Genomic DNA, 16,696 nt, shown 5'->3' on the forward strand with positions numbered 1-16,696 from the left:
AAGGATCTAGAACTAGAAATACCATTTGACCCAGCCATCCCATTACTGGGGATAATACCCAAAGGATTATAAGTCATGCTGCTATAAAGACACATGCACACATATGTTTATTGTGGCACTATTCATAATAGCAAAGACTTGGAATCAACCAAATGTCCATCAGTGACAGACTGGATTAAGAAAATGTGGCACATATACACCATGGAATACAATGCAGCCATAAAAAAGGATGAATTTGTGTCCTTTGTAGGGACATGGATGCAGCTGGAAACCATCATTCTCAGCAAACTATCGCAAGAACAGAAAATGAAATACCGCATGTTCTCACTCATAGGTGGGAATTGAACAATGAGATCATTTGGACACAGGAAGGGGAACATCATACACCGGGTCCTATTGTGGGGAGGGGGGAGGGGGGTTTTAGCATTAGGAGACATACCTAATGTAAATGACGAGTTAATGGGTGCCGCACACCAACATGGCTCATGTATACACATGTAACAAACCTGCACATTGTGCACATGTACCCTAGAACTTAAAGTATAATAAAAAAAAAAGAAAACATAACATAGTAGAAAAAAGTCCAAATCTATTAGTAATTTCAATATAAATATATTTGTCTCACTCTCAATGAATCTGCATTTTTTGCATAAGATATAATAATCATTGAGTACAGAAAGCAGTCAGATACACATTTGTCTCAGGTGAGCCAAGCCACTTTTAATTCAGTCCTTTGTCCCGTGCCTGTGAAGACAAGATGTTAATTTACACTGTCAGGGTAAAATTGAAAGGAACTAAAGGGCCTTCCTTATGAGCAAATTGCAAGGGAGGTACGTAGCCTTTTATCTTGTAGTTGTCTATTTAGGAACAAAGGGAGGCAGGTTTGCTTCACCTAGTTCCCAGCTTGACTTTTCCCTTTGGCTTAGTGGGTTTGGGTTCCAGGGACTTTATGTTCCTTTTACAATACATATTGCCCCAGATGGTCTTCCTCACAAATTTTTCACAAGGAAATTCCTTGTGAGCCACTAAATCTTTCAGGATACATATCCACCTATAAACTAGTCTTAAAACTGAGTTCTGTTGACTCTTATCTGACAATGTCAATTACCAGCTTAATGTCACAGGTACGGGACAATGACAAGACCAGAAATCATCCTTCTGCCTACCCTGAGATTGATGCAGAATTGACTTTTCCTTCTATGCCCTCTTTTCACATGTGAAATGTAGATTTGTGAATGCTCATCAGAACCTCACAACATTTACATCATTGCCTACCCCCACTTCCTGTTTTCTCTCTGGCTCAGACTTTCTCCTTTAAATACTGAAGTTCCCAAAACCCACTTTGGAAAAATCTCAGATCACAGATGCTCCCATGACTTGTGTTTTTCCCGGAAGTGTCCTCAACCTTGGCTATATTAACCTCTATCCATTGAGACCTGCCTCAGTGACTTTTTGGTTAACATCTTGTTATCAGTCGGTAGAAAATAAGCATTCTTTTCAAACACACATGGGCTTTACAAAAATTGGCTAACCATGAAGCTATAATGAAAGTCTCAATGAATACCAAAGAATTTATTTGAGACTCTCTGATCAAAATGTTAAAAAAAAGTTAATAACAAAAGCCACAAATTTGGAAAATTTTAAACCTGAGAATTATAAAATATGTAAGACTAAATGACAATAAAAATTTTCTTATTTAAAACCTGCAAGGTACAACAAAAGAGATGTGTTGAGAAAATTTTATAGCCTTAAATGCATAGATTAGGAAAGAGTAAATGTTAAAAATCCATTTACTTCAAAAAATTTTACTTGTTAAAGGTTAGAGAAAATAATAAACTCAAACCAGTAGAAGGAATAAGACTGGACCTTATTGCAATGGAGAACAAATAACAATGTAGACAACCATTAACCTAACTAAAAGCTAGTTATCCTTAAAATTAATGAAATAAGTAAACCTCTGAACTTACTGAACAAGGGCCAAATAAACAATATTCTGAAAGAAAAGAGGGACATAATGACCGAGGTAGCAGAGATCTTATAATCATGAGAGAAATCTGTGAACCACTTTATACCAACACACTTGAAAACCTTAACAAAAATGGACCATTTTTTAGGTTTCATAATTAAAACAGTATAAATAATACCATCCTTTTAATTTAAAAATATGGGGACAGGGCAAGGAGAGAGAGGGAACAAGGGGCGGGGGAGAGAAAGAAAGGTAATTCTCGTGATCTTCCTTCTTGCTTACCTGTGTCCTGATTCATTTACTCCCATGCCTTGTGAGTCAGACAAGGGTGACTCCTACATATGCAGCCATTTTTTACCAGTTAGGTCACAGCTTTGGATAATTTTCCTCTAATCAGCCATGTAAGGGCCCTGGAACAAGAGAAGAGAGGGGACATATGGGGAACCTGGATAGGCAGATATGGCACAGCAACATGTCCAGTGACAGGGCCTCGGAAGGAATCCCAAAGGTAGTGGCTGAGGACTTTAACTGCAGCATGCCCACATGAAATGGTTTTCTGTTCTGCCTGGAGCTGAGTTTCTCTTCCATCACCTTCCACTACCTTAAGCCATTGGTAATAAATGTCCATCACCCACCACACCTGACAGTCTGCTGCTTCAGTGAACTGAAAAGAAGGGATTTGTCCATGCTTGAGGAAAGTTGGGGTGGAGAAAGGCTACCTAGTCACATAGACCATGACTCAAACAATCTATTCAGTAAAAGGTTAACATTAATGTTGAAAATAATCTTCATTAGTGAATAAATATTTTATGCCTTAAAAAGTCTTGTCTAACATTTAAAAAGTCAGAACAGGAGGAAGAGATAGCTTGCAAAGGAATTGGAAAAGGGCTGAGGAAAACAAGAGTAACACGAGGAAGGGAAGAGAGTATTTCAAGAATGGAAGAATAATCAGTAAGACAAGGCCTAGAAAGTCCCCTTGGATCTTTCAACATGAAGGTCAGTGGGGGATCTCCAGCAGAGCTTTTGTTTTATTTAAGAAAAAGAACAAAAGGTCCACTGGAGTGGACCCAGGAGTGATGGGAATAAAGAACATATGCTGACTACCAGGGATGGTTCTTTCAGGAATTTTAACTAGAAGAGGTTAGGACTATTAGAGAGTGATAACTAGATGACGATATAGTGTTGAGGAAAGTTTGTACTTACTGTTTTCCTTTTTTAAATAAAAAAAAAAAAGTAGAAACTATATTAGTTTCCTGAGGCTGCTGTAACAAATTACCACAAACAGGTGGCTTAAAACAAGAATGTATCGTCTCCCTCTTCCGGAGGTCAAAAGTCTACAATCAAGGCGTTGGCAGGGCCACACTCCCTCCCAAGTCTCTGGGGGAGAATCTGCCCATGCCTCTTTCCTAGCTTTTGGTGGCTTCTGGCAAACCTTGGTGTCACTGGGATTGTAGCCACAGCACTCCAATCTCTGCCTTTGTCTTCATATTGCCTTCCCTGTGTGTCTCTTAAAGGACAGTTGTCATTGGATTTAGAGCTCACTCAGAAAATGCAAGATAACTACATCTCAATATTCTTAATTTATAAGAAGACCTCTTCTCCAAATAAAGTAAAAGCTACAGTTTCCAGGGACTTAGGGCATGGACATATCATTTGAGAGGGCCAACCTTCAACCTATACAGGGGCTAATTGACTATGTACATAAACTGATGGGGTGGTCTAGGCCTTCTCAAGCAAGACATAAAGCCCAATGTCCATGAAAGAAAAGCCTGACAGATTTAACTACAGAAAAATTAAGCATTTCTAAACAAGAATAAACACCATAAACATAAAAAGACAAGGGCAGAACAGGAGAAAATATTTGCCACATACATCATAAATATATCCAGTATTAACTGCATAATCACAACTGGGTACAGAAAAATAGTAATAGTGTAAAGAGTAGTAAATAGTCATAGTAAAAATAAAAATAGTAGTAAAGATAAAAAGTTAAAAAAAGTAATAAAGTAAAATAGTATAAAACAATAGTAGCAGTAAATAGTAGTAAAATACTTTCAAGTATTATCATAGTAAAATGCTGCAGTAAAATATAGATGCTCCTTGATTTACAGTGGGATTGCATCCTAGTAAACCTATCATAAGTTGAAACTATCATAAGTTGAAAATGCTAACCTACTGAACATCACAGCTTAACCCAGGCAACTTAAACATGCCCAGAACACTTACATTAGCCTGCAGCTGGGCAAAGTCATCTGACAACATAGTAAAACATAGTACACCGTAGACTATATCCCTCACGACCTCATGGCTGACTGGGAGCTATGGCTCACTGCTGCTATGCTCAGCATCATGATAGAGCATTGTATCACTTTCTGGTGCTTTTTAATGAATCCATATAGTTTCTGCATCATCAGAAAGCTGAAAAATCGTAAGTTAAACCATTATAAGTGGGGGGCTGTGTTTTACTATTATGATAGTGTGCAACAGTAGGAAAATAGTAAAAGTAGTAGTGTAGTAATATAGTAGTACTAAAATAGTAAAAATTATAGTCTAGTAATATAGTATAGTAATAGTAAAATAGTAGTAAAAATAATAATTTTTCTACTATTCTTTGGGGGCCCCCATTTTCGTAGCAGGAAAAACAACTCAAACCTGGTGATTCAGAGTAATTATTTTTTCATTTTTTTCCCCAGGTTACTCAACCTGTTTGCAGTGTATTTTTCTTCTCACTGAGCACAGAGAGGAGTGTATGCACTGTCATGTTTTGCATTAATATGGTTGGCTGTGTGCCCAGTGATCAGGAGTTTTTTAGAAGAACAGAATTGTTCTTTTTCCAACTCTGAATCACAAGTGCCTCGATCTGCCCATCACCCATAGAATCCTTATTGGCTCATATAGATTTGAAAGCTTTTAAAATCCTTGGGTACTTCAGTTTCCAGGGATGTTAAATAAAGCCAGGACTGCATTTATCATATGCCCAGCTGGGCTGTGTGAGGATTAATGTTTTATCATAAGTGATCTCCTGTTCCTTTAAAAAGGCATTAATTAAGTTAAAGGTTTTATTTTTCAAGGATGTGCTTATTAGTTTTTTAATAACTTGTATCTCAATGTAGTCTCTGAAATGTAAGTAATAAGGTTTTCATGCTTTCTCATAGAAAATCTGATGTACAGGAGTACACAAAACTAATCCACGATTAATGTTCTTCTCTGGTCATAATGTTGAGCAGTTGATTTTTCTGAGTTCTCTTGTTTTCCAGGAAGGTCCTACATGGTAGCTTGGCCTAAGGGAGGGCCAAGGTGGGTGCTTTGGGGAGACAGCCTCTGACCTGGTACTGTGTTTCTCTCCTCCTCCCGTTTCCCCTACCTTGGTTTCCCAGTGAGCTGAAGCAGAAGCTGGATGAGGAAGGCAGCAAGTGCAGCATCCTCTCGAAGCACCAGCAGTTCGTGGAGCACTGCTGCATGCGCTGCTGCTCGCCCTTCACCTTCCTCGTCAACACCAAGCGCCAGTGCGGAGATTGCAAGTTCAATGTCTGCAAGAGCTGCTGCTCCTACCAGAAGCACGAAAAAGCCTGGATCTGCTGCGTCTGCCAGCAAGCGAGGTGAGTAGCTGGTGCATTCCCAGGGTCTATGCTGGTGATTTAGAGAGATTCACCTGCCACTTCCTTCAGTCAGGTAGGACCAGCTATCACTGGTAGATCAACACAGAGTATTGACCAAAGTAAAGAGCTTGCTGAAGAGAGATGCATGGATAAGGAAACCGGTTGATCTTTATAGGGAGGATGAGAGGGGACCCCCAGGAGCACCTGGGTGTGAATAAAAAGGGCTTTCTTGGGATTGAAGATGTAGCTCCTACATATGTTATTCATCTTTTTGGAATTTCTCATCTCGTCTCATCCTTTCGTTCATTCATTCCACAAGCATGTGTTGGATTCTTAGGAATTATGCTGGGTGCAGGAAACATGATGGTGAATTAGACCAATTGTGAGTGACTCAGAGGCATAGTGGATGGTGTGATACATAAGTGCTGGGCCGTCGTATGTGGAGATACATGCCCTGACTAATTTGTATGTTGGCTATGGGGGCACTGAGCAAGGAGAGACTCGCCCTGCAGCTTGGGGAAAGCTTCACAGAGGACAAGAAATAAAAGCAAGATTGTAAAAGATAAAAAAGAGTCAATACTGTGAAAGGGGAAATGAAGACAACCTTGTGAAGGAAGTAACAAGCATGGCATTTCACATTCTCCCTCAGCGACTAGCAGAGCACTTCTTTGATCTGTTGAGTATTTGGAAACTGATGAGTTTGATAAACCAGTGTTTGGTATTTGTCTGTGCTGATCTTAGCATCTGTAGTGTGTATTGTGATTCGTATTTGCTGCATGCTTCCAAAATGACTGTTAGTGAGTGAAGCTGAGATGAGCAGGTCATGGGAGCACACATTCAGAAGCCCCTGACTCCCATACCTTTTCCTTCTTTCCTCCTTTCTCCTCTCCCTGCCCTGTTTGCTCTCTTGTATCCTTTAATTCATCAAGACCTAGAATTTTCCCAAAGAGCTAGTTAATGGGGACAGCTGCCAAGTTTTCTTGGGGTCTCCAAGGAATCAGGCTCTGGGCTACAAAAAAAAAAAATACATACATACATATAGATATATATATATATATTCATTCATTCCAGAGACACAAACTGAAACAAAAAAATGGTTCTTTGAGCACCCAGTACCCAAGGCTGGGTGCTGCGCAGGTCCTGTGTCTGACTTTGTCAGAGCAAGGAGCCCATCTGGGTCTCCACATGGCAGCTTGAAAGGAGGAGGAAAAGTCCTGCAACAACAAAGGGAAGGAGGAGACTGGGATTGTAGATGAGCATACGTCTGGGAGTAATCTACAGAGAGAGGTTCATCTATGCCTTCTATTTCTCAGTCAAGGTGGGGTAAGGTGAAGCACTGAGAACAAGAGAGTTGGATGTTGGAAGAAATAAGAGTAGATCTAAATAGGCATTACAGGAGTTGGAGATGCAGACATTTGACTCAAGTTCCTGTAACTAATCATGAATCTGTTTTCTTTCAATCTTCCCACAGATTGGGAGTTTTTGTGAGGCTTGGGACAGGTCAGAGGGTAATGGAGTTAAGGATATTGGACAGTAAAGAATGTAAAGACAGAATCTGGATAGTAAGGAAAAACAGAAAGGGGCTTAGATGGATGGGGAGAAAATGAAGGGGTCAATCAACCAGAAGTATCTGGTAAAGTCGAAGAACTGTCACAGTGGGAGTGCTTGACAAAGAAAATTGGAAAAAATGAAAATTCTATATAGAGAAAAAGATGAATTTCTAAAGTAGATCAGTTGAGTGGTGACCATGGGAAGAGGCGACAACGTCTAGAAGAAGTTAAGGGACCAAAATACCAGTGCCTATATGTTTGGAAAAAACCAGGATAGTGCCACAGTATGGAAGTGAAGAATGAGCCAGGTGTTAAGTTTTTCTTAAATGAGAAGAAGGAACTAGAAGATCAGGATTCGAGAGACATAAGGAGTTGGAGAAAGTGATATGACTGCATGTTATGATTCTGCACCTACCAAGTTGGGCAAGTCCTGTGTAGCATTTGACTCAAACATCTGCCATGGCTGCATGCACTACACTGACGTTTGTTACCAACTGGTGGTAAACACCGCCAGGACAGGGACACCGTCTTCGTCAACTCCATTTGTAGCACCAGAGCCTGGCACATAGAAAGCACATGAGTCTTTGTGACCCAAATAGAACAGGACAATGTTCAATAGCAGCCAGATGCATAGTACAAAATGAGGCTTTAGGAATTTTAGAGAAAAGGACTCAGAGAGTATTAGATGTCCTAAAGGGGTTTCATGGAAAAGGAGGGCATCCTAGATAGAACTCAGTTGGAGAGGAGGAATCAGGAGACACTCTCAGACAAGGCGTGGCATGAGCAAACAAAACAGAGTCCCCCAAGGTGTGTGGAGGGCCTGAAGCAGAACACTATTGTAGTAGGATGATGGCAAGTGGTTGGGTCAGTTTGCGTGAAGAATTGGGGTTTGATCTTTAAGGGATGGTGAAATCATTGGAATGTCAAACCCTAGCAGTTATTAAAGTATACTATACTGTGCTTCAACATATTCCCCCACAAATAAAAGGAAGTATCAGTACCTACACGATTTCATTTCTTTCAATACGTACCTATTCCTCTTCTCCCAGGGTAAGAAAAGTCACCAAATTTACTAAACGGTTAGTAGCAATAGAGTGCAGTCACAGCCTCTCGACCCCACATTCACCATGAGTTGTATGCAGGGGTCTATTATTAGTTACAATTAAATGACACATTGCATTTATCAAACACCAGCAATGCTGAGTAGTTCCTGCACCACCTCAGAATCACATCACTTATAAATGGAAGAACCTTGCCTCGCAAAAGCAAGATCTTCTGATTCCAACCATTTGCTATTTCTCTCATACAATGTTGTCTCAAGAATTTGTCAGATATTGGAAAAATAAGTTGTAAAAAAAATCAGCAATGGCTGCCAAGACTATATTTTAAGTTTTCATTTCATATTTCTAGCAAATTAATAAGGAGGCAGGAGGCTTAGGTTGTCCCATTTCACTTAATCTTGCATCATGTTCGTGTCAACATTGCATGACAGCTCCTGAGTCTCAGAAGCTGAGCATTATAAAATAAAGAACCATTCATAGAAGGATACTTGGAAAGACATGCAACAGCCAGTGTACCCTTGTTCCTTTTTTTTTTTTTTTTTTTAAGAAAGAGGAGGGTTACTGAGGAGTCTTCCACATTCAATGTGTCTAGCTCAAACAGAACATACCCACACTTGTTTAATCAAAGCTGGCAGAAAGGGGATGCTGAGGAGAAATTGGAAATGTTGCTGCTTTAATCTTGTATTATGTCTTGAGATTATTATTGGCTGAAACCCAAAGGGATGGAGAAACTTAGTTCATTCCCTATTTTTCTGTATTGCTCAATTCAATCACAGGAACCTGTCTAGGAAAGAAATCCATGAAATATGTGGCATGTTTTTGCTTCCTGAAATGTCTCTTAGACACAGTTTGACAGAGAAGTATGTCTTTCAAAGTACCATAGTTGTATGGCCTATGAGCAGACAGTCTTTTATGTTGTACCTGGATCACATTCTTGTTTTTTGAAGGATGCCTTAGAGGAGTTAATTTTATTTATATAGCAACAAACTGTGTAACCCTTCAACATTACACAAGTTCTACAGCCAAATTCATCATGTAACACATTTAAGGATTATGTGACTTGGATATTGTGGCAGTGTGGACACTCAGTGCTGCTTGTCTACTTTGTCCAGTAGCTCCTCTGCCCTTCATTCAATCTGAAACTCCCTTCTTGGTTAGAACTGATTTACTTTAGACGCTAGTCTTTGGCACATTCTTCTAGAATTTTCATCGTCAAGCAAGTGGGTTTTTAAAACATTGTGTGTCAGATTCTAAGAAGAGCACATTTTGTGTTTGTGTATGAAATCTCAATAGTTGATAGCAGATCTGTGAGGTTACACAGATGACCACTTTTGTGAGGCCACTTTCAGACCCATATTCACTCTCCGCTACCCGTGAGGTACATTTCTTTCCTTATTTAAATAAAACCATTTTTGTTACATTGGTTTAATTTCTAGCTATTTATCCAGTGGCTGCCATATGCATATGTTTTTTGAGATACTATGGGCTGTGAATAATTATAATAATAAAAATTATTGTCCACAAAAAATTAGGAGCAGGAATTAAAGGTAGACATTCATGCTACAATATGAATAGCTTCAGAAGTAATAACTGTATCAAATACCTGGGGCTGTCTCTTGTGCAGCTCTAAATGAGAGAGTCGTATTAGAAACACGGCATCCATCAGGAGAGGACCCAGACAGTGTCAAGTGTCTAAGAAAAAGGTGGTAACCTATAACTTTTATTCTCGTCTCAATGAAAAACAGTCTATATTTCCTACTGTTCCGTTTGATTATTTAGTTCAATAAAAGCATTTTGAGAGTTTTAAAGTTGTAATTATAATCATTTGGTTCTTTGTTAGTCATTTTGCTTCATATATTTTGCATTAAAATGTATTTCTGTTATCTGTGTTAGTCTAAAATTTTTAGCTTTGGGAGATTAAAAAATTAAATGTATTATAGAATGAATGATGAATTACTTATTTTGGAAGTTATACAGAAAATGGGATACTACTGAATCATCCCCTTTGTCATTTTTTCATTATATATAGGTTTATCTTCTTGACAATTTGTTGTATGCATTCATTCAAACATTATGAATAAAGACATATAGTACTTGTATTTTAAGGTCTTCTTCAGGAAACAAAACTTTTCAGATTGAGCCCAGACCATACGTATCAGTCATAATCATTTTGGGTCTAATTGGTTTGGGAACAACATTCCTACTTTCCCTGGAAACAAATTGGCTTTCTAGCTCTTTGCTTCATTATAAAAATTGTTCACTCTAATTTTTGTCATTTTGTACTGCCAGAGACATATCTCATTTTATTGTACTTTACTTCGCTATGCTTCACAGATATTACATTTTTTACAAATTGAAGGTTTGTGGCAACCCTGCACTGAGCAAGTCTGTCGAGGGTTCTTTTTCCAATAGCATAGGCTCACTTCATGTCTCTGTGTCACATTTTGGTAATTCTCACAATACTTCAGACTTTTCTGTTATATATCAAACTTTCTCATTATTATCATTATGGTCATCTGTAATCAGTGATCTTTGATGTTGCTATTATAATTGGGGGCACCACAAACCACACCCATATAAGATAGGACAAACTTAATCTATCAGTATTGTGTGTATTCTGACTGCTCCACTGACTGGTGGTGCTCACATCTCTCTCCTTCTCCCCAGGCCTCCTTATTCCCTGAGACACAACAATACTAAATTCAGTCAATTAATGGCCCTATAATGGCCTCCAAGTGTTCAGAAAAAAAAAAGGAAAAGTTGCACATCTCTCACCTTAAATCAAAGTTAGAAATGATTAGTGAGGAAGGCATGTTGAGAACCAAGATAGGCCAAAAGCTAGGTTTCTTGAGCCAGTTAGCCAGGTTGTGAATGCAAAGGAAAAGCTCTTGAAGGAAGTTAAAAGTGCTACTCCAGTGAACACGTGAATGATAAAATGAAACAGCCTTATTGCTGATGGGGAGAAAGTTTGTGTGGTCTGAATAGAAGGTCAAACCTGCCACAGCATTCCCTTAAGTCAAAGCCATATTCAGAGCATGGCCCTAACTCTTCCATTCCGTGAACACTGAGAGAGGTGAGCAAGCTGCAGTGGAAAAGTTTGAAGCTAGTAGAGGTTGGTTTATGAGGTTTAAGGAAAGAATCCATCTCTATAACATAAAAGTGCAAGGTGAAGCAACCAATGCTGATGGAGGAGCTGCAGGTTATCCAGAAGATCTAGCTAAGATCATTAAGGTGGCTACACTAAACAATAGATTTCATCAATGTTGACAAAGCAGCCTTTTATTGGAAGAAAATGCCATCTACAACTTTCATAACTAAAAAGAAGTCAATACCTGGCTTCAGAGAACAGGCTGTCTTGTTAGGGGCTGATGCAGCTGGTGACTTCCAGTTGAAGCCAATGCTCATTTTAGCACTCCAAATATCCTAGGTCCCTTAAAAAGTATGCTAAATTTATTCTGCCTGTGTTCTATAAACAAAACAACAAAGCCTGAATGATAGTGTGTATGTTTACAGCATGGTTTACTGAATATTTTAAGCCCACTTTTAAGATCTACCACTCAGAAAAAAAAAAGATTCCTTTCAAAATATTATTGCTCATTGGCAATGCATCTGATCACCCAGGAGTTCTGATGAAAATATACAAGGAGATGAATGTTGTTTTCATGTCTGCTAACATAACATCCACGCTGCAGCCCAGGATCAAGCAGTAATTTTGACTTTTAAGTTTTATTATTTCAGAAATACATTTCATAAGGCTGTAACAGTCACAGATCTTGGCAAAGTAAATTGAAAACAACCTTTTGGAAAGGATTCACCATTCTAGATGTCATTAAGAGCATTTGTGATTTGTAAGAAGAGGTAAAAATATTAGCAGGTGTTTGGAAAAAGTTGATTTCAGCCCACATTGATGACTTTGAGGGATTCAGGACTTCAGTGGAGGAAGTAACTGCAGATGTGTTAGAAATAGCAAGGGAACTAGAATTAGAAGTGGATCCTGACAATGTACTGAATTGCTGCAATCTCATGAGAAAACTTGAACAGGTGAAGAGTTGCCTCTTACGAATGAGCAAAGAAAATGGTTTTTTGAAATGGAATCTACTCCTGGTCAAGAAACTGTGAACATTGTTGAAATGACAAAAAATGATTTAGAATAGTTCATAAACTTAGTTTATAAAGCAGTAGCCCAGGTTAGAGAGGACTGACTTTAACTTTGGAAAAGTTTTACTGTAAGTAAAATGCTATCAAACAGCATCACATGCTACAGAGAAATCTTTCATGAAAGGAAGATCAATCAACATGGCAGACTTCATAATTGTCTTATTTTAAGAAACTGCCAAAGCCACCCCAACCTCAGCATCCACCACCCTGATCAGTTAGCAACCATTGACAGACATCAAGACCCTCAACCAACAAAAGATTACAACTTACTGAAGGCTCACATTATTTTTAGTGTTTCTTTAACAATAATGTATTTTTAATTAGTTATGTACATTTTTTGGGCACAATGCTGTTGCACAGTTAAAAGACTACAGAATGTTGTAAACATAAATTTTATGTGCACAACATTTAATAGACTACAGTATAGTCTATCTAACTTTTATATGCACTGGGAAACAAGAAATTTGCGTGTCTCACTTTTTTGTGATATTCACTTTATTGTGGTGGTCTGAGATTGAACCCACAATATGCCTATACTACCTTTAGCACTGAACAGTTTGGAAAATTGTTTTCAGGGAATGGGAGAAAAATTATTCTTGGAACTGAAATCAAAACACAGCTCATTAAGCTTGTGGCATTTGCTTTGGTTTTTCTAAGAAAACTTAAGGCTTCATTTCTTTTTCCTTGGAATTGAGTATTATTTACTTCTAACTAGTCACTTATTACTTGGTATTCACACAGCCCACATACTTCATAAATTACATCTTGTCCTTTTGGAATAAACTCCACAGTATATTTTATTTGTTTATTTATTTATTTTTATTGATATATCTTAGTTGTATGTATTTTGACGGTATGTGTGACATTTTGATACCTGTATACAATGTGTCGTGACCACCATCCTACTCTCTACCTCCATGAGGTCCACTTTTTTTAGTGCCCACATGTGAATGAGAACATACAATATTTGTCTTTCTGTGCCTGACTTATTTCACTTAATGTAATGACCTCCAGTTTCATCCATGTTGCTGCTGGTGACAGGGTTTTATTCCACAGTATGCTTTAGAGATACTCCAATGTATGTGTAATATCCTTTGGAAAATATATTAAACAATTATCACTGTGGGCTAAGAATATGCACAAGTTAACAAATACATGGGGAAATATTAAACCTCATTAGAAATCAAGGGAATAGAGGTTTGTGCTTCAAGTAGTTTTTAAATTAAATTAGTGGCACTCTTTTCCATGACTGGGAAAGTATAAATGGGCACAACCTTTTACTATCATGTATTAAAAGCCTTTAGCATATCCAAGCACTCTTTTTCCCAGTAATTCCATGTTTGAAAACCTATAACTGATGATGTAAGAGAGTATTTTAAATGTTGTACAAAAATGAGTTATACTGAATTTGTAATATAAAGAATATTCATAATCTAAATGCTCAACAATAAAATGGTGGAAGTAAGTTAGGACACATTCAATTTGACACAATATGATAAAGCCTTTAAAATAATGTGCACATTTTGTTAGCATGGGTAAACTCTTATATTAAAATGTTAGATTGAAAACTGCAATGCAAAAGGTACGTATAATCACTATGTAATAAGGAAAACATAGAAAAAACTTAGAAAAGGAAATATACAATCAATGACGTTAAGAGTAATCATTCTTTAGGAGCTAAGCTTGTGGATTATTTTTTTCTTACCTCTATTTGCAATTTAGTTTCCAAGTTTTCCACATTTTGCATGCATGCTTTTATAACCAGGAATAAATAAAGGAAACATAAAGAAATGTAGGACTTGCTCCCTTCTCTCTTCCCCATTCCAAAATCCTCTCCTTTATCGGCCCAGTGTTGCCCTTCCCTGCCTCCCTGCCCCACTTTAAGTCACAGGGCTGATACCACCTAGCTACCCAGAGATAAAGGAGCCACTGAAGGGGACATGTATTTTGAAGTCCCAATTAATGGACAGTTTAGGTTAAGATACCACCCTGTCTAAATCAGATCTCTGTAGCAACTGTAACGACAGTGCTCAATCTGAATCATTGTCAAAGTGACCCTAAGTGACCGTGAGGTGAATAGGAATTCTTTAAAATTTAAATTGCCACCAGTGAAAGCTAAACATATTTTCCATTCACTAGTTCTTTAATATCAACAGATTAAAGAACAAATAAATGTATCAAGAGGACTTGCTATGGATATGGGATTGAATTTGACTTTTCAGCTGAGTTGTTTCATTTAATCTTTATAAGAACTCTGCAAAGGGCAAGTGATAAACCACATGTAGGGCCAGGGAAATCTGAAACCTGGAATGATTATGTGATTATCCCAAGGTCACCTTGTTAGTCCCAAGTTCAGGAGTCTCCTTACAATATCCTCAGGAAAACAGCCTGAGCCTCTGGGTCCCCTGCCTTCAACTGCTCAGCAGGCCTCCTTGCTCAACCAGGCCCTGCACCCTAGTTTAAGTCTTTAGAGCAATGGCCAGCCTGGGCTGCCTCAACTCAAAAGAATGGTGGTGATTTCTGCTTCCTCTTGAAGGCACCTGTGTCTACAAGGCACTTAACTGCACACTTGGATTTCCTGTGCAGCTGTAGTAGTGAGAACAGACCTGAACAGGGGAGTAACCATCAGGGAACACAGCCCCGACACAGCATAGTGGCCTCACAGCCCATGGGTATAGCATTGGCACTCCCCCTAACTGCTTTGTCACTCTCCCTAACTGCTTTGTCACTCTGGCTGTCTTACAGTCCATCTTACCTGAGGCCTTTCAGCTTGAACATTTATCCTATCTGGACCACAGAGTATGAGTTGGTGGTATCCACTGAATGACTGAATCCTTGGAAGTCTGTGTTCTTAGTGAAAGTATATACCATGACATTGCACATTAGGGGCATGAATTAAATCTTTAAGTTATTTTGGAAACCCACTGGTCTCCCAATTCATCTTTTAATAGGATTTAAAAGAGGAAGAAAAATGAAGCTTTACCTTGGTATACAAAGTTTGACAGGCTTTTTGTTAAATCTGTAATGTCCACAATATCTGAGCATTTAGGATACATTTATAGCCTGATCACCATAGGTTTTTATTAACATGAGTTTGTTTGCATAAGGGACTATGATGGTTAATTTTATGTGTCAACTTGGCTAGGTCACATCACCTAGGTATTGAGTCAAACACTAGTCTGGATATTGCTGTGAAAATATTTTTTAGATAAATTAATTTAAATCAATAGACTTTGAATAAAGCAAATTGCCCTTCATAATGTGGGTGAGCCTCATTCAATCCACTAAAGGCCTTGAGAGAAAAAAGACTTTCCCAAAGAAGAGGGATTTCTTCCAGCAGTCTGCCTTCAAACTCAAGCTGCAACATCCACTCTTCCCTGGGTCTCCAGCCTGCCATCCACCCTACAAAGTGTGGACTTGCCGGCCTCCACGATCTCATAAGCCAGTTCCTTAAAATAAATGTCTCTCTCTCTGACACTTTAGCTAGATGTTAGCTAGGATGAAGGGGGAGTGGACGCCTTGGCAACCGTCAGCGTCTGCCACAAGGCATATTTTCAAATTACTGGGGATTTTAGCAACTGACAAAACATCACACTGGCTAATAGCATAGTTCTTATTAACTGACTACAGATTCATGGACCAAGGGACACGACTGAGAGGGCCACATTTTTGGCCTTGGAGCAATTAGGGTACTTAAGAAATCATGGGTTCTTAAGCTCCATTTTCTTTTAACAGTCACCAGCCTAGCAGATGTCATCACTGACTTTGCTCATTTACATGGCAGGGAAAAAAATGGCAAATTTTTAACTGCTTTAAACTCTGATATTTAAGTTTCGTACCCAGTCTTGAGGCCTTTAGGCATTTCCTCATCACCACCTTTTTAGTGTATAATCGATGAAGTACATCCCCACTAATCACACCAGTGCTTGATATATCTTAGTGGCATTACGACGAAAACTACTCCTGTAAATATAATAAGCTGCAGTATTAGATATGCTACAAATATGCTTTAAAGTTTTCAGGAAAAAATAAAATGGGAAAGTTTATCTTTTGTTCAAGTGCCAGTATAAAGACTATCAAATAGAAAACAAGCTGCCATCATAGGTAATGTTCCTCATTTAGCCCTTAATTGATGATACCTTTAAATTAAGTGAGAAAATCAATGGAAAATGCTCTTTAAAATTGAGGCAACAGTTGAACAGTGTGTCACCAGTTGAGGGGGGAAAAAAGCCAAAAACATAAAAAGCACCTGTGACTCAGATGTCTGATGACTTCTGGAGGAAGAATATGCCCATCTCTCTGGTTTGCTTCTCATTACTCAGCCATACCATACCAAGGACGTGAGGACGCCTTATAACAGAT

The 16,696-nt window shown here is 38.5% G+C and overlaps 1 protein-coding gene across 3 annotated transcripts in view; it reads left to right on the plus strand.

The window, feature by feature from the left end:
* MYRIP (myosin VIIA and Rab interacting protein) overlaps window positions 1-16,696 on the plus strand; it is a 412,659-nt gene that overhangs the window by 218,372 nt on the left and 177,591 nt on the right. For all 3 annotated transcript variants that reach the window (XM_001115677.5, XM_015131302.3, XM_015131301.3), the window contains exon 3: window positions 5,344-5,565. In XM_001115677.5, coding sequence (XP_001115677.3) covers window positions 5,344-5,565 — 222 coding nt within the window. The remainder of the gene's footprint in view (window positions 1-5,343; window positions 5,566-16,696) is intronic.

This window comes from Macaca mulatta, chromosome 2, assembly GCF_049350105.2.
Source record: "Macaca mulatta isolate MMU2019108-1 chromosome 2, T2T-MMU8v2.0, whole genome shotgun sequence".
NCBI classification, from domain to species: domain Eukaryota; kingdom Metazoa; phylum Chordata; class Mammalia; order Primates; family Cercopithecidae; genus Macaca; species Macaca mulatta.